Raw genomic sequence first — 24657 nt, 5'->3', positions numbered from 1 at the left:
CCCTTCTGACACAAATGTGTCCCACAGAGACTGTTACCCTTGCACTGATGTAAAGCAGCCCCCCTAAACACCACCCTCCACCCCACCACTCATCCACTCATCCAGCCCATGCCCATTTGCGAGAGCCCACTAGTCCCCAAACAAGCAAACACATATTCAGACGAGTTGAATGGAAATCCCCGCTTCAACCCTTTCATGTGAATCAGACAGCGGATACATCTTGATGTAGATGTGAGATGTAAACAGATCAAAAAGCAACGCACAAATACTTAGGAAAATGTCCTAAAAGTGACACAGAAACAGACACAAGTCTAGCCAGTGCGTGGTGGTGATTGGCTGAAGCCATGCATTGCTGGGTGATGTCAGTTGTAAACTGCTATGCAGCCCATGCATTAATTAGGGGATGGGGTCTGTTTGGCAGAGGCACAGACACATAGCACTACTGTACGTTACGGAGGAACTTACCCAAGTTCTCTGATCTGGCAAACGAAACTGAGGGAGGCGGAACAGAAGGGAGAGAGACAGCAGTCAGAACCAGGAAGTGGCGCATGAATCAACAGGTTTTGATTGGACACATGTGGACATAGAGGGGATGATGGATCTCAAAGTGATTAACTTTGAAAGAGAAATGATTGGTAAAGTTATGGCGCTGGAATTATAGGAGGCTTTAACAGTTCCCAACACTTCCTGGTGTTCAATAAGCTCATTATAGCCAGCTACAAATACAATTCCAGTATGTAATCTAAGCCAGAACTGGTTAGCAGTAAAAATTTCCTGCCAGGAAATAAAAAGCTGAATCACCAAAGGTTGAAAAAAGTTCCAGTCCCCACAGCTTTGCAACCTCTTTTATTTGATATATGGCTCAAAAGTGAGTCAGGTGACTGAAAACAAACCCCCTCAAAAGTATACAGAAGGGCCCCACGCCTGGTCTGGTTTAGGCCTTTTACCCAGGTCTGGTGTTTCTGGGAATGATTTGTGTGTCCAGACATCATAAAGTCATAAAGATGGCTTAAGCACTCTGTTAGTGTTTCTACTGATAGGACACCTCATTAAGGCGTGTTGGACGGCCATGTGGCTGCTGCAGCCTGGGCCCATGCAGCAGTCTGGACAGGGGACATAAATCAGACAAATGAAACAGCCTGTAAAAACCAGACCTGAAACGTCCAGAAAAGAAGAAAAAAAAATCATACGCCTGAGAAAGTGGTGTTTTCACTTTCCGATGGACCGTTCTCACCCGCAGGGGAAGATTGAACAAATGAATGTCAACGCAACATGTCATGGACACACGCATCCACATGCACGCACGCACATATACATATATATATATTTATGGAGTCGCACACTGGAAACACTGGCACAGAGAACCCAGGGGCAGAAATCATTGCTTTAAGAGCATATCGTTTTTCATATTGTAATCAAAGACACGTTATGGGAAGACGTGTCACAGGGTGCCCTTTCTTTCTGCCACATCTGTTTCAGATAGCCAACAATGGGCTTAGCAGGCAGTAGCTTGGATACGGCTGGAGCCACATACTAATACTCATTAATCCAGTTTGGTCAGTCCGGGACGACCATAAAACCCACAGAATGATAATATATATTGACTGATTTACTGTCAGGCTGTTGTTACATCTGCAGCTATAGAAAGCTAACAGTCATAACAGTGATGTCGCCAAGGTGAGATGACACAAATCATCAATTTACAGCCACTGTGAACTCGAATGGGCACGACTTACCAAGAAATACCCATTGAAATAAGGTCTGTTGCTGTCTGTTTAATCAATGTTACAATCAGAACGTACCTGTGGATGGAAGAGGAAGCCAGGTGCTGGCCGCATGTACTTGTCTTTCAGAGTCTCAAACGGATCGCTCATTCTCCTCTTCTCAACCCTGCTAATAGTAGATTTCTATCAGTTATTATCGCAAGCACAGCAGCAAATACACAATGTACACTTACATTCAGTAGTTCAAAATATTACAGTTGGCAATTATATGATAGTAAATGACACCATTTAAAGTATGTTATCTTTTTCATGCTTTTTCATAGCACAAATGGTTAACAGTAGTTTGTTGTGGAGTTTACATTAAGCTACTGGGAATAACAATACCTGTAGATGGGGTCCATGAAGAATGGGGTGGGCCTGGCATGCTGTAAGGAGGTGTCTGCCTTTGGGATCTCCACCGCTCCCTTCTCTTCTTTATAACCGAGGCTCTTCTTTGTCTCCTCCTCTCTTGGATTCCGTCCGCGGCCCCTGCTCCCCAGACTCAGGTCCAGCGGCTGATCCTGACCACGAGAGTTGGAGGCCTCTGGTTTGGAGGGAGCGAATGGAGCTGACTTTTCCTCCTTTCTCTTGGTAGTAAGGTCAAATGGTGACTCGGATGAAGATTTGCTCTGGGCCTTCTTGCCTTCATCTGCCGGAGACTGGGGCTCGACCTTTAGGGCTGGAGGTCTGAGGTCCCTGTCTGGGAAAGGGTAAACTGGAGGAGAGAAAGCTGGGAAGAAAGGCAGAGGGAACATGGAGGGGTAGGGCAGAGTCCCAACCTTCTTGTCCTGCAGGCCAACCAGCCCTGTGGAGCCAAAGTACTTCTCAGCAATTGAGGCAATGGCCTTAATAGAGTCATTCACAGCCCCAGTTACAGCTGTGTGCTCGTCCAGCGAGGGTGGGATGAGGGAAGGGCCTGCAAAGTCTTTGGCAGCACTGCTGCCTGTCAAGCTGGGGCTCTGGGGGCCTCCCTCACTGGCCTTCCTTTTGGGGCCTTTTCCATTTTCTCGAGCAGCCCCCCTCTCCCTGTCACTGTCCATGTCACTCTCCAGCTCGGAGCCTGATGTGCTCTCCAGATCACTTCCGCTGGGCGTGCTGACATCGTCCAGGTCGCTGCTCTCGGACTGGTCACTCTGTTTGATTCGCTGCTTTGTGGAGGATGAGCTCTGAGTATGGAGCTCTGAGGCCGTCATCTGACTGCCAGGTGAACTGCCATCCTTACGGAGAGCTTTGAGGAGCTCTCGGGACTCCTGACAGCCAGGGCTCGGAGGCAGCAGTGGACTCTTACTTAGCTCTACACCAGGCCCGACAATAGATGCATGTGTTGGTTGCCTGATAGAAGAGGTGGTGGCAGGAATGAGCTGTGGCCGGTGGTAGAGTCCAGAGGGGAAGAGACCGGGGAAGCTAAAAGGAAATGCTGGGGCAGCAGGGAAGGTAAGGTGACGACTGGCCCCGAAGTAATCAGCCAATCCAACACCGCCATGGCCCATCGCCAGAGCTGATTTGTCCAAGCCAGGGGCGCCAGGGAGTGACATACCCTGGGCAAACAATCCCCCTGCAGTGAAATGGTTCTTTCCTTCACAGAAGCGCCGATGCTTGTTGAGGGAGGATGTGGTGCTGAACATCTGCCCACAGTCCTTGCACTTGATTTGTGTGCGACAGTCAGCATGCATGCGTTTGTGGCGGCACAGGTTAGAGAACTGGGTGTAGGACTTGTGGCATACCTCGCCTGCAGGGAGACGGAGACAGACATAGAACGTATTGGTATGCAACAAAAAACAGACACAAAAGCACAATAACATCACATGATATGACATCTCTTGTTAACATGATTCAGGCTGGTTGAAGCTGAGGCAGAGGAAATAGAGTATGAATGATATTCCTGTGTTCCCATCAATACTCTGACAATGGATTTCCAGCACAATAAGGAGGAGAGGTGTGTCCAGATCCTGGCATTGTAAGTGAATCTGTTTGGTTGATGGTGTGAGTCAGTTGCTGCCACTCATCACCTGCACATCAAACTGAATTCCCAGGCATCTCCAGGCCCATTGTCCTCCCAGGGACGCTCCCAGGGAGTCAGTAAACAATCACACACATAAGCAGGCACATTCACAAAATATTCACATAACACAGAGAAACTGAATCACACACACAGGCATGCAGACAAACAGATACACACACACTCGCACACATTCTCGGCCGCATGAAGTACAATGGCTCTATTTTAAGTTTGTGAAGGAAGCGGAGTTGAATGAATCCTATCCTGCAGTCCGGTTCCCAGGGACAGGTCTCACGTCCTCTACTGCCCCTCTTCCCTCTTCCCCCTCCGGGCCACTCCTGTCACCCCCTCAGCCCCCTCACCTTGTCCCCATAGCTAGGTCCCTGTTGTCCTGAGCTAAGTGACCTTCCCACAGTCCACCCCTGTATTCCGTCACTATGTCAGTCTGACCCTGGAAGACGTACAGTGACAATACCCGGCCTCAAGTTATCTGTCGCCATTATTAATCTGTCAAAATGATCTACAACCAAATGAGGATTTGTTTGAATTTACAAAGAGGGGTGATAGCGAAGCACTGGTATCTGCACAAGTATTGTTTTCACATGCCCTTTCCTATTGCTTCTCTTGTAAAAGCCAAGAATATAGTTAATGAAAAAGGCCACGGGTCTTTGTTTGCCCCCCTTCTATAATATAGGATATTTTACAGATCAGAAACTCTACATGAGACATTTCAAATAGACGTAAACCTACTATTTCAGAAAGCAGCGAGAAGCCGCTCTGGATGATTGATTTTGCTTCACAATGTTATTAGATCTTCAGTATGAGGATAAGGAAGTGGTTAGGCTCACACTGTGATTACACCTCTGCATACTTTGGATGCCTTCCAATCTCAAGGTGCACAAGAGGCAATTTAAGGAGATCGACAGGAAGAGCAGGGGAAAAGTATTGTGGAAACAGATTTACATAAAACACCCCAGAGAAAAGCTAAACAGGATAGTTTGGGCCAGGAGTTAATGTCATCTTATTTCTTTTCTTTTTTGGTGGATTCTTTTGATTTTCTTCTCAGGAAGTTTCTGTCTTGCAAAGCAGATGAAGGAATTATATTAGTACTTTTACACTGATCAAAGCAACTTAGGCAAGTTAGGTTTTGAAAAACTGTATCACAGTTTGGCAACACAAATAATGATTCTAACGGAATACAAATAATAATTAAAAGTGTGTGTTGCAGGGTGTAGCTGTATCGCTCTCTCTCTCTCTCTCTCTCTCTCTCTCTCTCTCTCTCTCTCTCTCTCTATGTGTGTGTGTACAGCCAAATGGGAAGGGAAAAACTGCAAGAAAAAAAGGCCCTGCACCATAAATCATGTACTTGTGACATTTACAGACCAACAACGCAACTGCATAACACACTGAGTGTGAGACCTGACTCACGACACATGTGCATTCATCAGCTGTTAATAAACTGTAAGAAAATATTATAAACACATTCCTGGGAGTGGAGTGGTGGCTATGTAGCGGCTAGCTGAGTGTCTGAATTAATAACCCAGCAGGAGCTCCTCTATAATGGTGAAAGTTCTGAGATACACACACACTCACACAAATTAAACACACCGTGCAGACTAACATGCAAACAGAATGACGCATGCATACAGTGTAATACTGTCTCAAAACATACGTACACACATTCGTGCCCTTAAAGAGCACTCGCACAAACAAACATCTCAGACACACACATGGTTTCTCCCAGGCAGCCGGCATGTCGTAGTCTCTATTTTTTTACACAGCACATTAGCTGTTTTCGAACCTGCATATTTTCTGCTGATTACAGCAAATGGACTCCTATTCAGAGGGAGCACAGGGAAGAGGGCCGTACATGTGGTTGCTATTTGTGAGGAATGGTGGATGTGGCGGAACGGGAGAGGAGAGTCAGAGGTCTGCAGCGGAGATGCAGTCACTACGACCTATGCATACACATGTGTGTGTGTGTACGTGTGTGTTTGGAGAGTGCGTGTATTTTGTGTGTGAGCTTGCATGTGTGTGTGCTGGTGTGTAGTGTCGGGGAAGGAGAGAACGAAAGGGGCAAAGGGTGAAGGTCATAATGCTTTAGGGGAAGGAGATGAGATCGGTGGTCTGAGGTGTTGAAAGTGTGAAAGGTCAAAATGTGTTTGGGTCTTGCAGGAGTTAGCTGAGGATTGTGTGTGTGTGTGTGTGTGTGTGTGTGTGTGTGTGTGTGTGTGTGTGTGTGTGTGTGTGTGTGTGTGTGCGTGTGTGTGTGTGTGTGTGTGTGTGTGTGTGTGTGTTAGCTGCAGCATTAACAGCCAGTCAAGCTGGGTCACTGTGAGGTTAAACCAAATGGGATTGATTCAAATGTTTAAATGCTGCCATCCCCATAGCAGCAGTGTGTGAGAGTGCTGATGCAGATGTAACTGGGTGACTCTTGACTCTAAAGAAATGGTGCTGCCACTCTAAACACAGCTACTCTATCGACCACGTGTAATCCCTGCAGAGCATTACATGACCAACACGTCAGCTGAGGAAGGATAGACAATATAGTTTTGCAAAAAAATATAACATTGTGTTCTATTAAAGGCACGTCACAAGCAATCATTGTTATTATTATTGTTATAACGTACTGAGGAGACTTACATAGGTAGGGTCTTAGTGACTTACACATGAAGGGCTTGACACTGCTGTGGATGTGCTTATGCTGCTTGAGGCCAGAAGACGTAGCGAACGTCTTGCCACAGTCAGAGCAGGCGTGGGCCCGAGCCCCGACGTGCTGCGAGCGGATGTGCCTCTGCAGGTTACTGGGGTCTGTGAACACCTGCTGAGGGAAGGAACCACACAGACATCGGGCGGAGTTATTATCTGCTTCTTAAAGCGTTAAGAAATAATTCACACCTACTATACAAACTAAACAGACCTGTAGACAAATACACAAAAAACGTAGCCCCTTCAAAAGTCATCACTTTACCTTTGAGCAGTTTTCACATTCGTAGTGCTTGCCACTGTCATGTGACATCTGATGTCGGATCAGGTTTGATTTCCAGTTGAAGGCCTTGGGGCACTGGTCACACTTATACTCCCTCTCATCAGAGTGGGACAGAATGTGGCCCTCAAGGCTGCAAGGGACAGAAAATATGGATTTATCAGTATATGGAGAAGTTTCTTTCCTATCAGCTCTCCGCATGCATCTGGAAATGAAAGTTGCAAAATTTCTCTCAAAATTAATAAATTATTTGAGCGCGTCAGCTGCTCACTCACGTCTGAGCATCAGGGAAGACCTGGTCACACTCCTTACACTCGTGCAGACCGTGGGACAGGTGGAGCGGTCGCAAGTCTTGAGGTTCCTCTGCATTCAGGTCACTGTCCCCTCCTAGATTCATCAGAAAAAGGTTAATCCAAGCAGGACCACTCTTTAAACGTATATATACCCTATACTGCAGAAGAAATCTGGATCTTTCTTTGGGTTAAGCTTATGTATCAGATGTATTTCAAAATTCATGCAGCCTGCAGGTGGTGCAAGTTAACTTAAAAATGCAAATGATATAAGAATGAGCTGTTTGGGTGCATGTTTGCTGTCTTTAATAATTGTCTATATCATTACATAGATGATGTAGGTAAATATGATTCACACTCATGCTGTGAGTGTGAATCATACAGTAAATCTGCTACAACATGCAGAGTTTTACATCAATGCATTACCTGTGTAGCACAGTGGTCGTAATGGTTTCAATGGAATCATCTACCAATATTTTGGTTTTTAACGTTTTTCACATGCAGTTTTCTTTCACTCTACACTTACTTAAATCTAAATGCTCTTAATGCCAGTTTTTTTACTCTTCTTTCCACAGTGTATTACTGTGATCTCCTTTTCAGAGGCTTACATCATTAGTGTCATGTTCTCCCAGCCAGATTCTAAACATCCTTCTTGTCACTCTTCACTATACCCACTGTTTACAATGACATGAAAATAGTCCCTCTTTTCAAAAGAATAAGAAGTCAAACCTGGGTTAAGGAAGGAGGAGGGGGGCATCCCACACGGCTGCTTCTGGTGGTCCAGCAGCTGGTTGCGGGACTCAAAGAGCTGGTCACAGTCCTCACAGCGGTACTGCCTCTCCTCTGCAAGGTGACAGGGAGGGGGGGACAATAGCTGTGTAATGAAGTATGTGTTGCTTTAGATTTGAACAGAAATGTGTATTTGTGTGGTGCGTACCGTGAATATCAGGAGCCATGGTATCACATGAATACTCTTCAGCCTTCATGAAAAGTAGCAGCTCCTCACCGGGGAAAATCTCTCTGGTGACTTTGTAGAAGATCTGCAACACACACACACACACACAGGGATTATGATTTAAAGTTAAAGGTCAAACAAAAGTGTAGAGGTCAACATTTTAATATGTGCAGAATTTGCCATTTTGCCATTTGTCTTCGATGTTGTAGGGTTTTTCGTCTTTTGCAATGTGGGCTTAGCAATCAAATCTCTAAACCAGCGGAGGTCACTTTGGGTAGCTCTTGGTACCATTAAAATACACACACATGCAAATTGACTATACAGTTGTGTTGGGTATGATTGTTATACTTGCACCACTACAACTACACACACACACACACACACACACACGCACAGAAAACATACACGTGAAAATCCCCACGCTCATTAACTTGTAATTAATCATCACGTAAAACATCCATCTACACGGAAACAAAGTGGAAGCGCGAACAGCCATACTGCAGAATAAATATACCGTCTTATAAGTAGAATACACACACACACAAGCACACACACACGCTAACTGGACTCTCCCATAATGCATGTAGTTGTCAGGAAGCCGCCAAGAAATGTGTGGAGAGCAAGAATGGTGATAAACTGCAAAAATAAACAAGCTGTTGAAAAAAATGCACTGCGTTAAGTGAGTATTTCGATGATGGATGAAACTCACAGTGAGATCATTTTAAGAACTAACATCACTTCTATGTGCTCATTAAATACAGCACAACTCCACGGAATGCTCCTACGTTAAAAAGTCTGCATTTCTACATAAAGACAGATTAGAAAACCAGAATAGATTGCATACAGATTATGGAATCACGCTGCTGCTAAATATTTGGCTGCATGCAGACAGGGTCAGTCATTTTAAAGAATCAGCTGAAAGACCCTGGGATTGCGGCGCACTTCCCATGGACACACAATAGCCTTTCTCTGTGAAACAATCAGACATGGCGTTATTTTTGGCATGCTTTTGGAAGTTTAACATATTAGTTTCCTCTGCCACATAGATGTTACAATGATGACAGAGGAATTCATTAGAAATGCAATAGGAAGGGACCCCCCCACCCCCTACCCTTCCTGGGGGCTTTTGGGAAGGCATGGGTCGCAGGTACACCGCTCATTAAGGGAATTCCTGGCCGTAGCACAGCTAGACCACTAGAGCCACAGTGGCTCCACAGAGGGTTTTGATAAATATCTCGGTCACAATAAAAGATCGTGATGTATTCTGTCGACTATTCTATAAATGTCTGTGACATTGTTCTAGCTTCTGGCAAATGATATATTATATATCATTTTTTTGTGATTCACTGAGGCACAGGAAGTTTCATAGACTTGGGAGTCACTGGGGTAAAGGGAGCAGAAGTCAATAGTAAGCAGAGTCTGGCCAAGGCAGATCGCTTGGATATCAATAACGGAGGATGAATGGATGCACTGCAACTGATTTGATGGAAGCATAAACGCATCTAAACCTGGAGAGACATGTTGCATGTAAATTATTAACAACTAATTGACTTAATCCTAAAAAATATTCTTCTTTTTAATCTGCCTTTGGAGGTCTCTGTGGACCAACAGAAGGGTCGCAGTCATTAAACTCTTCGCTGTTTTCTTGTTCTGGTCAGATACAGAAGTGTCAATCGCATTAGTATAAATATAAAGAGAACTGAGCAGTGAGGTTCTTAACAGCAGCTTTAGTCACTGACAAACCCAACTCCTACGTCTGTCTCCACCGCAGACACACAAATGAGCAAACATTCATGAAGCACACATATGCAAACAGACACATTCTCTTTCCTGTGTCTGTCACCTCTGTAAGGCCACAAAAATATTGTGATTCAGAGACAATCAGGCAGCGGCTCAAACAGACACGAGCGTCTGCAGGGATTCCGCTCGGAGAGACTGATACCGAGGCTGGAGGAGGGAGGCTCTTTGGAAAGCTACCAGGGCGTGGACTGAGGCCTCGGAACATAAAACTTAATGGATGCTGTCAAAACCACTTTGTTCATAAACACAAGAGCACGAGTTCAAGGTAGAACGCAACTATAAGTCTATAATTTCTGTACGTTTCAGAAATAACGGGGGGTAATTAAGAAACATATGTCGAAGTAGTGGAGAAGAGCATCAGCGAGAACCTGAGTTTGACCTTTGATTGCTCTCTTTAAGTGATCAATAAACATCTGTAGCTCTGTTTCTCTGTCTACATGAGGAGACGTATTTTGGCATAGAGTAAGTGACTGACCAGAAACGGGAGGGTAATTACAAATATGACGGGAATTACCCAAAAAAGCTCTAGCCCTTCCCACGAGGGGTCGCTATGGATAAACAGTGAAAACACACACATAGATAAACAAACACACAGCGAGTCATACTCTGCTTGATCATAAAGAGGTCCTCCTTAAAGCAGGTCATGGATATGCCAACAACAACTAAACACACACACACACACACACAGACACAGACACACACACAGTGGCTTAAAATAGCAGGTTACTCTGTATACTGGTCGTCTTGGTTCCAGCTGTGGATGGCAGCTGCCACAACGTAAAGGTCATTACTTATTCTCACTGCAACCAAAAGCAACATCAAAATTATGATTTCACTTTATATAACTTCATGTTTTGACCACTTATCTCCCTCACTCACTCACTCACTCACTCACTCACTCACACACACACACACACTCTGTCAAAGGTTATAACCACGAGAGGATCAGAGGCCACAATCGTACTGCTTTGTTACCTTGACACCATTAGTCATTAGCAAAGTAAACACAGTCACATTTTCCCCCGGTCGCACCCTGTTGGCCGACTCCTCGCTCACACAGAGCTCATTGGACAGGTATGCCATTCACTGACGCTGCCCTGCCAAGATGAACTCTTGAATCTGGGCACTGCCCTTGGAGCAAAAACTCAATGTCTTGGAAAAGAACGTAAAGTATAGCTTCACATTTCTAGCATTAAAAAAAAGCATTAGATACAACAATATGCTTCAAAAAGGCTTAGACAAGTAATCCAATAACACTGTTTGCATGACGTTGCATGTCCACATGTGTTGTGACCTCCCTGCTGCTGACAGGGTCGTGCAACATGTACAGTGCGTTTGGCAGTCCCCATCACTTGGCATCTAAATGAATCCTCGATAGCAGTGAAGAGCCGCAGCACACAATGCACAGCTGGTTCCAGCAAACTGGACGAACGTGTGAAGAAGCCAACGTCGTTCTGCTCACGTTGGACTGAGCTGTGGGAAAGTGACCTTTTGAAGAAGCAGAAACGTTCTGGTATCTCATAAAGGATGAATCATCAATGTTTACCGTTCCAAGCCAAAAATATGAAAATGTACTTTGTTGCAATCTATATACAAGCCACCTCTTTTTTTCAAAACCATGAATTCCAGATTCTTTTCCCGAAACGTGAATAAGCTCAGTGAGTTATGTTCACGTCACGCTTTCACCTTCAGTGTGTTTACATAGCGAATGACCGTCGGGGGGGGGGGGGGGGGGGGGGGGGGGGTTTGCTAATTTGCCCCTCCGTCACTTCATTCCACTCAACAGCGAGTGAGAATCAATAGAGCGGATGAGATTAACGCTCATATCCCTCTGCACTGTCTTATGAGAGGCTCTTCAGGGCCTCGTTGGATGATGGTAATTACACTTTTAATCCATTTTTCTTTCAACTGAATCAGTAGAGTCCACAGCGCAGTAAAGGGTTTTTAAACCACTAATTGCTGTAATTATCTTAACGACAAAAGCACAGGGGATCATGGAGGGAATCTATGTAAAGCAATGCTCAGGCTGTAGTGTATCCAATCACATGAGGATATCAGGGGAAGTGGAGCTCTGTGTCGAAGCAGCAGGTTGCAGGCCACAGATGAAAGATTTAACTGTTACAAATGATCTTGTCCAAGTTTCCTTGTTATTTCCTGCATTTTAAGAAATGCAAGTTTCTAATTAAAAGCCAAATGTGCAAAATATCCCATTCTCTTCAGAAAGCTGTTTTCTATTTGTAAAAGAATGAATTAAACACGATTTATAGCGCGTTGAATTAACTACAGATTTCACTAACTGCAGCACCTGCCATCTCCTTCCTCTCCAGTCTTTCCTGTTTCTGTCCACTCTGCAATGTCCAATATATAAAGCAATAAAATAGAAAAGGCATTAAACTCAAGCCAACAAATTTAAATGCACTTAAATATACTGAATTTACAGCGAAAGTCGGCATCACAGAGAAACAAATATAATCTATAATTTTTCTACAATATTTCTGCAGGTGGTTTCAAAACATAGATCTTTTATACTGCGCTATGCAATCTACTAGATCTGGCAGAAAAAATAAACTGAGAGGGAGAACCAGAGGAGAAAAGCAAAGTCTTATCCCCAACATTTCCTCCAGTCAAGACAAAACAGGCCTTTTTTCCTCCCTCTCTCCTCACTCATTCATTCCTCTCTCTCCCCCCCCCCCACCCCTCACCTACCAGAGATTGCTCATAAAGTTTTATGATAAACAGAACTGGGTCAGAAATAAGAGGACAGAGGCCAGCTTTACTCTCTCACACTGGCAGGCCTAAAATTGGTGCTTGAGAGGAACGAGGACTAAATAATGACCAACACACCTGGAAATTGCGGCCGTCGTGCGGCGCCCTCTCGTAATAAATCGCACAACAAATCATCTCGGCCGGATGACACTATGTGAGGAGATTTAGAATTGGTTCTGAGGGAAGATTTAGCAGATCGTGTGAGGTTGCTCCGTCAGGCCCCTCAGTGGAAAGCTGGTGACGGTGCACATATGTGTGGCCAGTGTGTAATGTGTGGTTGCGACTCAGAATTTCACTGTGGCAGTAAAAACCTGTTGGAATCAGGTACTGTGTGTTTAAACATTTCCAGCTCGGGGAGTCATCTGAACCACAGTGAACAAAAAACACAGTCCTACAGCATTTATACACACACACGTTTGTACTTCTCTCTTAGTGAGCACGCTTACTGACATAATACATTCCCTAACCTCTTACCCTAACTTTAACCATCCAAACTAAATGCACACACACAGACACACACACACACACACACACACACACACACACACACACACACACACACACACACACACACACACACACACACACACACACACACAAATGCAAGACTTCGCACATGCATACATGTAGAAACACAGGCACTTACAGGTGTGTACACACACACTTCAAATACATAATGAAACACTTCACACACTAACAAGTCCGAGCACATAAACATGTACACAGGCACACACACGCACACACGCACACACACACACACACACACACACACACACACACACACACACACACACACACACACACACACAGACGCCCTGCAAACTGACAGCAGGTTTACAAGACCACCCCCACTTGGTCTATTCATTTTGCACCTACAGACAGCCATTGTGAGACGCTACAGTGTGTTTTCAAAAACACCAATGTCGGCCCGGAAGGCTTAAAGACACCACATTGTGCCGTGTTGTGACAGTGTGTAATACTTAACAATCACCTCATCATAGCCATGTCCGTGACCTGTCTGAGCCTTACACGGGCACCCGAGCAGAACCGCAGTGTTGACAGCGAGTCACACCTCGAGGAGAGGGCAGCTCGGGGGAAAGCTCCCTCTGCCTGATTGTCTCTTTTTCTTTTTAAACGAGAGTGGGTAAGTACTACTGGGAAGCATCTTTTCTTCTCCCCTCCCATTGTGGGCTATGTGCTCCCTTCAGTGCTTTACAGAGAGCACAGGGAAGGTGAGAGGAACAGAGACGTGTGAAGGAGGAGCAGGAGATTTGTTCACTTTTACTTGTTGGGTAAAAAGTATTTCATGACCAACGAAACCAAAATCATCATCTGGGAAATATCCAATCTACCCTGTGCCCTTTTGCCTGCTCACTTATATGTTGTGTACTTATACGTAGCTTGTGTACTTATATGTTTACACTGGGTAGGTGGCAGAATTGACAATGAAGTTGACTTTTAAAGTGTAATTGCATTTCCAAAAGGCCACCACTGTATTTGGATTATTGTAATAAACGTGTACTTTGTTCTGCTTGTATTTCATCGGGTGACACTCAAGCAGACCACCAGTGAGAAGTGACGACAAACACGCAACCCAGATTATGTTTTTTCATTCGGGTCAAGCCACGCTTTGCTCGAACACACGTGTCAAATAAAGTTTAGCCACTGTTGGCGCTGGGATTACTGGGGCGAACGGGCCCACACGTGCGTTCAGCACACACCTCCCCTGCACAGACCAGGTGAGCAGCAGCAAAAGGCACTGCGACATTCCTGGCATATCTGAGAGTTTATATCGCAAGTGGTACTGGGGAAGTGTTGTGGAGCGGTCCTCCTCTGATCCTGCCCTGTGGTCCTTGCACGGGCAGAAGCCAGCGCACAATTACAGAAGGAAAACACACGCACAGATAGTGAGGAGTCTCTGGTGGTGCAGCGCAGAGAGGGCTGTGGGTGTGTGGGTGTGTGGGTGTGTGAAGTGAGGTGAAGGCAGGGTGGGCCAGCCGCTCATGGGACAATCTGATTCAGATCACAATAACACCTTTTAACACAGCAGCGCGCAGACAGGGACAGCCGTCGGAAAATACAGGGAAGCCTTCTGGCACCGGAGCTGTGTTTGAATAAAAGCAGCGTGTAGCTTCAGAGGAGGACACGGCACCATGAGGGGACATCAAGTCATCCACATGTGTGTCTTCAGATCATATTCGACTCGTGTGTGTTCGCTGAAGTTGTTGGTCTGCCAGGCGGCGCGCTGCAAGTGTCTCCACGTACCTGATCATCTATCTGGCACGCTGTCAGGTTGTGCTGCGTGGCCACAGGGGCAAACTGGATGTGCTTCAGCCAGCTCCCGATATCTGGCTTGCTGGCATCCACACAAAATTTCACATGGCCTGAACCATCCAAGATCTGCAGAGAGAGAGGGAGAGAGAGGGAGGAAGAGAGATGGAAGGAGGGAGGGAGAGAGAGATCAGACTTTGATCAGTATCAGTCCAGGTTACTGTGTCCAAACACTGACTAACCACATACCTCCCACTGAGAAATAAGACTCAAATGTTAGGAGTTGGTCTGTGGCATGCAGCAACACACACACACACACACACACACACACACACACACACACACACACACACACACACACACACACACACACACACACACACACACACACACACACAGGTTTGGATAGAGGGAAAAAAGGCAATGTAATTGCTATATAATATAGAAAATAATCATGTGTATTAGAGACTGTTGGCAAAAATGATCTCCAGTATAGGCCTATATAGATATATGTATTTTATTATTATTAATTTATAAAGGAAATTACTGTAACTCTTAAAACCACAAAATAATAACAATAAATGTAAGAAAACTAAATAAAATGTGCAATAAATATGTGGGCATCTTTTACTTAAAAAAAGAAAAACCTGGATAAGCTTTCAATGAATTGTGTCATTTCCATTACAGCAATAAAACTATGTAAATTTTATTGTGTTTTTCATGATTCTGAGTGACAATAATAAATCAGCACCAAAATCAGAAGGTAAAACCCCTGTAAAGCAAATGTATTTATATGTTTGGAAATAAATATATGGAATGCAACAAATAAAAGCTAATTTAAGTTCACTATCAGCTCTGGTTAATAATTATTGTATTATCATACTAATAAACGAAAAAAAACGAAAAAATTTAGAAAAAGGTGCAGCTAAAAGATTTTATAGTTGCTTGTTTGAATTCGTTTTTGAAAATGCAGATTTAACGAATAAATTCTCAAAACTACCTATAATATCTGTTCTTATGGGCCTAAGGGATATACAAATTAGAAGGATCTTAACAATAATAATAATTCTACTAGTACTCATACTAATTAAAATAAGAATGATAACAACAATAATAATAATAGCATCAATAATAATCAATGCTATAAATAATAACAAAGACAATAATAATAAAGGAATGAGTCTGTTGCATTGCTGTGATCCAAAACACAATTGAAAACACGTCAAGAGCAAAACAACAATAAACACAATGAAGTGAATTATTATGCAAATCGTGAGGTCAGTGGATTTACGAAATATTTACGCGACATTTCTCTGGATGGATTGTAAACAGCTTGACGTCATTTTTTTAACATGTTCATATTCATCACACAGCAGCTGTAAACTTTACAGGGAAACAAATCAACTGCAGGGAAACCGCGAGTGATAAGAAATAGACGGGAGACACAGCCGATCATGTTGGGAAGCAGAAAACTGAATCACCACTGTGTCATCTATAACCTGGCACTGAATAAATATTTGGGTTGTAGAAAGTCCTTTGTGCAGAGGAACACTGGATCTATACAAATAAACGAGCTGCAGGTCTTTTCATGAAATTAACTTAAGTTTACAAAGACACGAACAGAGAACAGCAGCTTTACTTGTCTTGTTATTTGCTCTCGGTGCAAATCGCTTCATAAAACAAACGGAGCCTCTTCGTGTGGTTTCCTCTTACCGTTGAAACTCTTGTGCACCGGCGTGTCACACTTAAAAACCTCCTGGGATAATAAGCGCGTCGTTCACCGAGAGGAAAAGTGATTCAAAAAAAACGCGGAGGATAAACAATAAAACTAAAAATCGTCTCTTCTATGGCTCCTTCTCCAGTTTTTTAAAAAGTAAAAAAAAAAAGAAAGCACCAGCGTGTGGCTGTGTTTTTGTTTCGGTGTCTCTTCGCGTCCTCACTCCGCGGGACGAGTCGACTCCTCGCCGGTGCGCGCACGCTTCACCGTCCCTCGGACACCGCGCCGTGCGTAAAAGTAGATCCCCCGTCTCTCTCTCTCTCTCTCTCTCTCTCTCTCTCTCACGCTCTCGCGCAGTATTGTCTCGGAGACACCGCAGACTCGGTCGATCTTCCCCCTCACTGTCACGCAGACATCCGCGGGGTCGCAACTAAATCCCCTCCGGTGCATCAACACCCAGCTCCCAACTTTTCATTGTGGCTGCGCCTCGCTCGGCTCGTCCGCTCCTCTCGTGTCACCCCTCCTGTCCTGACGCACCCAGGTGTCCTCTAGTAGCCATTCAACTTTTCTCTTCCTCTCTTCCTCCCCCCCCCACCCCCACCCCCCCTCTCTCTCCTCGGATGATAGCGGACAGATTCGGGCGGCGGTGGTGGGGGAGGACAGGGAGGGAGGGAGGGGGGAGATTTCAAGTATCGCCCCCCCACTCTACTTTGCGCGTCCCGGACAGATTGTGTGATGTTTCTCTGTCATGTTTTGTCTCGGTATAAAGGAATAATAATAATAATAATAATAATAATAATAATAATAATAATAATAATAATAATAAGGCACGTTCGTCCCTCCGAGAGAGGCGACTCTGAGGAGCACCGGGGACCGTCCTTTGCTCCCCTGTCCTCCCCGGGTCGGAAGCGACTCCTCTCCGCAGTAAATTTTAAAGTGACAGGGGTCCGGGGTTGGAGAGGGTGAGCGGGGTCAGGGAGAGGTCGGGATGGGGCTTCTGAAGGGATGAACTGCACACACACACACACACTCACACACACTCACACACGCACAAAGACAGGCGGCACGTTTTAATGAACCGACACAAGCATCAAAGGCAAATCGTTATCCACGTGTTCCCAAAACTTTTTACACAACATGCCGGCGCGGGTTCACGGACCGTTTTATGACATTATTAACCTGAACATCCCAACTGAAAAAAATAAAAAAACGCTTTTCTAGTATTTGTTATCAGGATCCAATGATGCGCAGCTGAGATGCATTTTAGGAACAGAATGAGACGATAAATAAATCTAATATTAATTATAGAAAATTCTCCGTATTCTCTAATTGTGTTCGTGTCATGTAACAACTACACTTGGGAGTTTCCCGCAGACCCCAAGGAAACTCCACAAGGACCATTTAGGAGTCCCTCAGCCACATTTTTGGAAACACTGACCTAATCACCTGCTTATCTGTGACGCGCACAACAAATGCTGCAGGTTGTTAAAATAAGGTAAATGATACTCGTGCACCCCCTCCCCCAAATCTACAATAAACGAACTAGGATTTTTTATTTTTAATGATCATAAAAATAAAAATAAATGAAAAAAACGGAAATGTTGAATTTGTTGGTGTTTGCATCAGTCTTGATTTTATTTATCTTTACTTTCCTCTCAGCTCTGGCCTGTGAGCGTGCACCTGCAGCGGCCCGAAGAAAAGCAGAATCTGGTGCAGTTTAAATTACATTTCTGGGCTAAAAGCTGAGCCTGAAACTGTGAAGAAACACGGATTAAACCTGGATGTTCTGGTATGAAGAATAAGAAAGAAACGTGCCGGTCGTCAGTGCGCAGAAGGACTGTATTATGGCAGCTCATAAAGCCACAGAGAGGGGACAGGACTTTGGCTGATGGGAGCAGATGATGATGGATAACGCGCCTCGCTCATGTGACATTGACCTTCCATCCCAGATAATGTCCATTGTTTTAGGTAAAAATCGCGGCGCAAATGTGCAGGAAGGACAGGAAAAAAAAATTACGTGTAAATATGGCAGGGACCCCGCCACCGATTCCCATCGTCTCGCTCAGCTTCTTGAGAATCGAGGAGGGACCCCGGTCCGCCCCGGTCATTGATTTCCTGCCTCCCTTCGACTTGTCCATTGTTGGAAGCCTTTTTAATTTAGCCATAAATTGGGAAAGCTCAAGTCGAATGAGCTGTTCTATTTTCTTCCTGTCAGGATGAGGGATTTGTTTTATGATGCATTGTGTATTAAATACAAGTAATCTGGGAAAGTGATTGCTCCATGGCTTCTCTGGCCCTGATAGAGAGAGAAGGAGAGAGGAGAGAGGGGTTCGAGCTCTTTTTACTTGCTTTCTTTTTTTTTCTCTCTTCTAAATACGGAGAAAATGTCTGAAAAAAGAGGATAAGTACGCAGGGGTTTTGTGGCTTCACGTGGGGGTAAATTGGGGGTAACTGTGGCGGGACCCCCTGAGCCTGCATGGCCCACTAATATGAAGACATGCTTGCAGTTATTTCCCCCTGCCAGGAGATGGCGGGCTCAACTGAAATGAAACTTTTTTTAAACTAAAATATTTGAATTCATAGTTGAACATTTAAGTTGACAAAAACCACAGTTAATCATGATTGCATTTGCTTTTGTCATGTAGTGAACACCGCTAAACATAATCTGTGCATTTCAGGAAAAACTGCGTGCATCTAAGAAATAAAGTTTGATTATTTGAATATGTCTATTTATGACGCTATAATAAGCAGTTGCACTATTTTTCATCCCCACAAGCAGGTTTGTGAGTTTTAAGGGTCATAGGTTTCAGATTTAAGAAAATTGGCAGCCATAGCCAAATCTAACTTTCTAAGTGGATCACTTTTGAGCTGTGAATCTGACTTGTTCAGCTTTCTGACTTACTATATTGGGATGGGGGGGGGGGGTCTGTAATTTCTCTGTGAATTGCAGCACCAAACATCTACATTAATGTGTCAGGTTAGCTGGACGGTGCCATGAAGGATTCAGCTGCACAGGGGGGGGGGGGGGGAGCTTTGAATATATAATCACCTGAAGTGAGCGGCTATAAAAGCTGGATGGAGGGGAATTTAAAACACTTTGTTCATTTGTTAATAAATGAATGATGTTCGAGGAGGCATGGCTCTTTTTATTATTATTATTTATTCCAGCAATCTGCCATAAACACTGTTCTGATGTTGTGAGATGAAACAGATCTATTTAATGTGAATTATACCACGCCTTTATCATAATGATTTTGACATGCTGCTGGAGAGAAAAAGCTGTTTATCAACAAATTACAAAGACAAACACATGCAGGCTGCAGGGTATGTTAGTTCCGACTGTATCATATACCACACAGCATTTCATACTTATTTAAATGGCTCTTAAAACGTACAGCATCCGGATAATGTTTAGTGCCGAGGCTTTAAAGTGCTGTGAAATTTTTTTAAAAGGAGGTTCAATTGCTTATAATGGGCCCGTGGCTTATTTTGCTTGCAGGCTTTCTTGTTTGTTTTTAGGAGATCAGTCACACACACACACACACACATACACACACAAAACGATTCATACACAAATAATTTTTATGATCAATAGCATCTCATTTGTTCTGAGGTTCAGCTTTGAATAACTTTGCAGCAATATTAATTTTTTTCTGGTACAGAAAATAAGATTTCCTTTAGCACCATGCATGTAATGTCAGATCAGACCATGCATGCTGGAGGAGGAGAAGAAAAAGAAGAAGAAGAAGAAGAAGAGGGGGGATCCCCGAGTGGGTTGCAAACTGACTCCATCCATGCATCGAGCTGCTGCAGAGCCGTGTGCCCGCTGCAGAGCTCTGAGAGGGGGCCACATGGAAACAGGGCGCACAGGCCTGTGTGGTGGTGCATTCCAGCACATCCTCCAGGAGAGCGGAAAGAAAAAGAGAAAAAAGCACCCAAAAAAAGAGAGGAGAGAAAGAAAAATATCGCAGCCAAATCCACATGAAATAGTTCCACCATTCACGGCCGAGACCTCCCATTGACACCGGCGCAAAGCTGCATTAAGTCTCCATCATGCCTCTGTATACACGCGCCCCCCTTGCTGCATGCACATTTAATTTTTGTGCTTTTAATGTGGGCCGATTCAATCAAGTGGTAAAAAGCTCATTTGCAGCTCAAACAGAACAGTTAACCTACAGTTTTGCGCAACTTTTTTTCTTCTGCTTCTCCTTCAATTACCACAACCCCTCAGCCAAGATTAGACGCAATACAATACAATAAGTGTGTGGCCTGGAGTTCCACATATATTCAGGGGACAGACATGGTGTGTCCACATACAGCCCAATTACCATTAAAACAGGACCAGAGGAAATGAAAGGGGAAAAATGTAAATAAAAAATTTCCTCGGCTCTGGAAGTAGGCCCGTTGTGAGCGCGGCGTGTTAATCTCCACCTCAGTAATTTGGTTTTGCGGGAGAAGACAGAAGCCCTGCTGCTGTGCCCTGCACTTCATAAATCACTGCTTTATGTGGACAAGGTCAGACCCCCCCCCCCCCCCCCCCCCCCCCCCAAGCCCACCACCACCTCCCTCCTTCCCTCCTGCCTCTAGTTGCTGGGCCGGGGCCCCCTCCCGGCCCTCCTCCTCCGCCATGTTTACCCGGCCGTCAGGGGGCTCTCAGGACCAGACCAGCTCACTTCTAATTACTTTGGATTATTTTCATTTGCCGGGGGTCAGCCAGGCATTCCGACAGAGAGGGAGAAAGAGAAAAAGAGAGAGGGATGATTTCTTGACAAATTCTGCGGCCTGCGGAGGAACAAGCCCCCGAGCAGCAGCTTGTTCGGTTTTGTCTGTTCTCCACATCTAGCTGCAGTGACAGCTCAACCAGAGCATTGCGTAGAGATTTCCATATATCATTTATTTCAGTCATACCCTAAAAGATTACACTTTTTATCTTATCAATAGGGGGCTTTCTTCTCGTGGTGTGAAGGAGCCCATTTGTATCCACGAGGGCATTTGTATTCCTTCCGTCAAGTTTATGAAGACAAGTGTCAATATTGGAACAAGGCGGAACATCACAGGACATGATGCTCGCTTGAGAGGATTTATGAGAAGACATAAACTATCTAATCTCATTTAGCAGCTTCAGAGCAGGAGTGACAGGGGCCTTTTACACAGGGATACTGCATATTGTGGAGCTATAGCTGCAGATCAATAAAGAGAAAGAGAAAATAGAGAAAGGATTTGGAATTATATCCATTCCATGAAAAACATCAACCAAAAAAAAACAATAATATCCACCCAGTGAGCGTTGTAATCTGAAGTGCAGATGCAGAAGTGCTGGATTAAATGGTGCAAATACACTCATCTCTGTATCATGGATGTTTAACTAGAATAAATGTGATGTTTAGCGGCCCCTCGATGGGAATGAGATATATCGTTGCTTGTGCTAAAATCAACACTGACAGCAGGAATGTCGGGACGTGACCAGGCACTGCAACAGGACATGCTCAGTCAATTATAAAGAGCAGCAAAGCAAAGCAAAGCTACTGTTAAAAAATGCTTTGAGCATCCCGGCGGAAGGCGTGGATGCAAAGATGAAGCTTGTGGGAAATGCAACTTTCAAATTTCCGTTTAACGATGATTGGCAACCAAACGTGTGCTGTTGTTCCTTGAGGAGCAGTACCTGGAATGTGGCTGCAGTTGGGGGTCTTCGAAAAGGGTGGGGGTGATGTATAGAAAGTAGCACAGGCTGTGGTAATCACAGACACTTCCTTCGCCTAGCCTCATGCACACAGGGCCACACTGTATGTGGGCTACGGGGTGCGATAAAGCCGCGCAGGGGGTCAGAGGTCACGTTTTCCGAGCATAAATTCAGCGGGCGCATGGCTCTTATGCGCACGAGACAGGCTGGAAACTTAAACAACCCCCACCGCCCCTCCGTCCCACTCCAGTCCAGTGAAGTAAAAGAGGAAGGGGGTGGGGGGGGGTGAGTGGGTTGGTGGGTGGAGGTAATTAGAGTATGTTGCCGGTCGCCGCAGGGTGAACAAATTGGCTCTAAAACGCTCATAGATATCATCTTTAAAAGACCCTTTTTATGTACCAGAGGTAAAAAGCCGTGTGGAACTGAACACGGCACTTCAGATGTTCAAGTGTCACACATTCATTACGTTTATTGAGCTCTCGTCTCACGTTTTAAAGTCGGGGCTCTCGCTGCAGCGCCGCGATGATCTGCTTTTCATACGCCGTGTCTAATTGCAAGGCTAATATTTTAATGTTGGCGGATATCAGACGATAGGCTATACTTTTAGTTGGGCTCAGTGACAGGAGGAAATGGTGTATGGTTGCAAGACAGGCCAAGTTATCTTGTCTTGTTCTGACCTGTCCTTGGAGATTAAGTGAAGTGCTGGTACTTACAACATGTCATACGAGATTAAAAAGAAAAGGGAGTCAGGGGGCACTGGAGAAATGTAGGGTGTAAGCCAACTTTAGAAACAAGATAAAAATGATTCAATGAAGCTAATGAAATCGAGATTTCTCATACAACCTCTCTATTAGCGTTTACAACTGAAAACCTGTTCATATTTGTCAGAGAGATTACTTAATTTGGTGAAAAATATATTATTTTTAAAAGCAGGGCAGGTGGAGAAATTCATGGATACACAGACCGTTTCATATACTTGCTAGTTTTGGGTATTTTCCCTTTTTTTTTTGCAAAGAAAAGAAAAGAAAGGCTCATGTTGTTGTACTGCGGGAGAAAAACATAGTGAAACATGACAAATGGGACTAATGGGTATTTCTTAGCCAAAATTTACAAGTGGTCAAAACTGCAATGTGAGAAAGTGAGAAAATGTTCTTGAGTAAGTGCAAAGCATAAGCAATTTGTGAGAGCACACACACACACACACACACACACACACACACACACACACACACACACACACACACACACACACACACACACACACACACACACACACGCACACACACACACACACACACACTTGTTACCCTGCTCAGCTCAGTGTATGTAGCCATGATTAAAGTCAGAATTAACTCGAAAAACAACAAATCAGTTGCAGCAAACCTGAAGTGAAGGAACGCCGAGGCGGCCTGCTCATAACATACAGGGACACAGAGTGGCTCCCATTAAAGGCTTCACTGGCTTTCAGTAGCATCAAAGAGGCCCCTGAGTTAGGCTGGGATTATATTTAACCTGCAAGCTTGTTGCACCGCTGAGTACAGGGCACACGCTGCCGCCGCTGCCAGTGCACCATGCCTCTGGCATCCAGGCCAACGCTCTCATTAAAATGTGGCTTGGGCACCGTTTTCCTACAGGAACACACACATGGAGTAATGCACCGACACATGCAAACATATAAACACCCTGAAAACAAAATTCAAAAATTGACATATGGTATTTTTGTTTGATTTCAAACTGAACATTAACGACTCTAGAGGAGCTGCGTAATATTTCAAACTCTTAGTTATATTTAGTGATGTATATTGCATATATGTTTTATATATATATATCTCATACTTGCTGTGCATGCTTGATACAGGCATAAACTAAAAAATAAATACACTATACATCTTCTTGCAATCATCCTGTGTCACTGCACTTTTTTCTCAAGTGCATATCGCTCCAAATATTTTCATCTGTAGTGAAAGGTTTATGTACATATATTTAATTATATTTTCTATTGTATTGCCCCATTTATTCTTTTTTTATACCTTTATATGTTGTCTTGTCTTCCTCATTCTGACTATCTGCTGCTGTAATGTATAAATTGACCTGCCGTTGGATCAATTATCTTATCTTATCTTATCTTGCCATTGTCATAAATATATTTAAGGATACTGTATCGCAACATTGCAAAGATATAAGAAATCACATACAATGTTCAAAATGCAGGATGCTGTTATGCATTACATTAGAGATTAGACAAAAATCCCTGTGTGACTTAAACAATAATCCAAATGTGTATACTTTTAATAAGAGCTTGTACATGCAGCAATCATGAATCTAGCAACACGTATTTCAAAGACAACATTGAATCCTACAGATCTCCTGCACGCAGCGTTGTACATACAAGACCAGATGCAAACAACTAAAGTTCTCTGATGCGTGGGT

The 24657-nt window shown here is 44.2% G+C and overlaps 1 protein-coding gene across 8 annotated transcripts in view; it reads right to left on the bottom strand.

The window, feature by feature from the left end:
- Positions 1-24657, bottom strand: part of mecom (MDS1 and EVI1 complex locus) — a 139848-nt gene that overhangs the window by 12311 nt on the left and 102880 nt on the right. Inside the window, exons 1-10 of one of the 8 annotated variants that reach the window (XM_034604525.1) lie at positions 16544-17121; positions 14825-14959; positions 7976-8078; positions 7768-7881; positions 7024-7135; positions 6734-6881; positions 6406-6586; positions 2109-3492; positions 1803-1893; positions 466-492 (exon numbers count right to left, since the gene is read on the bottom strand). In XM_034604525.1, the coding sequence (XP_034460416.1) occupies positions 466-492; positions 1803-1893; positions 2109-3492; positions 6406-6586; positions 6734-6881; positions 7024-7135; positions 7768-7881; positions 7976-8024 (2106 nt within the window). In that variant the 5' untranslated portion in view covers positions 8025-8078; positions 14825-14959; positions 16544-17121. Of the gene's footprint in view, positions 1-465; positions 493-1802; positions 1894-2108; positions 3493-6405; positions 6587-6733; positions 6882-7023; positions 7136-7767; positions 7882-7975; positions 8079-14824; positions 14960-16543; positions 17122-24657 lie in introns of those variants that run through there. The other 7 variants (XM_034604520.1, XM_034604518.1, XM_034604519.1 and 4 more) reach the window with 7 other exon arrangements.

The sequence above is a fragment of the Hippoglossus hippoglossus genome, chromosome 13 (assembly GCF_009819705.1).
Source record: "Hippoglossus hippoglossus isolate fHipHip1 chromosome 13, fHipHip1.pri, whole genome shotgun sequence".
Taxonomy (NCBI): domain Eukaryota; kingdom Metazoa; phylum Chordata; class Actinopteri; order Pleuronectiformes; family Pleuronectidae; genus Hippoglossus; species Hippoglossus hippoglossus.
This window is presented reverse-complemented; position numbering and strand designations above follow the sequence as displayed.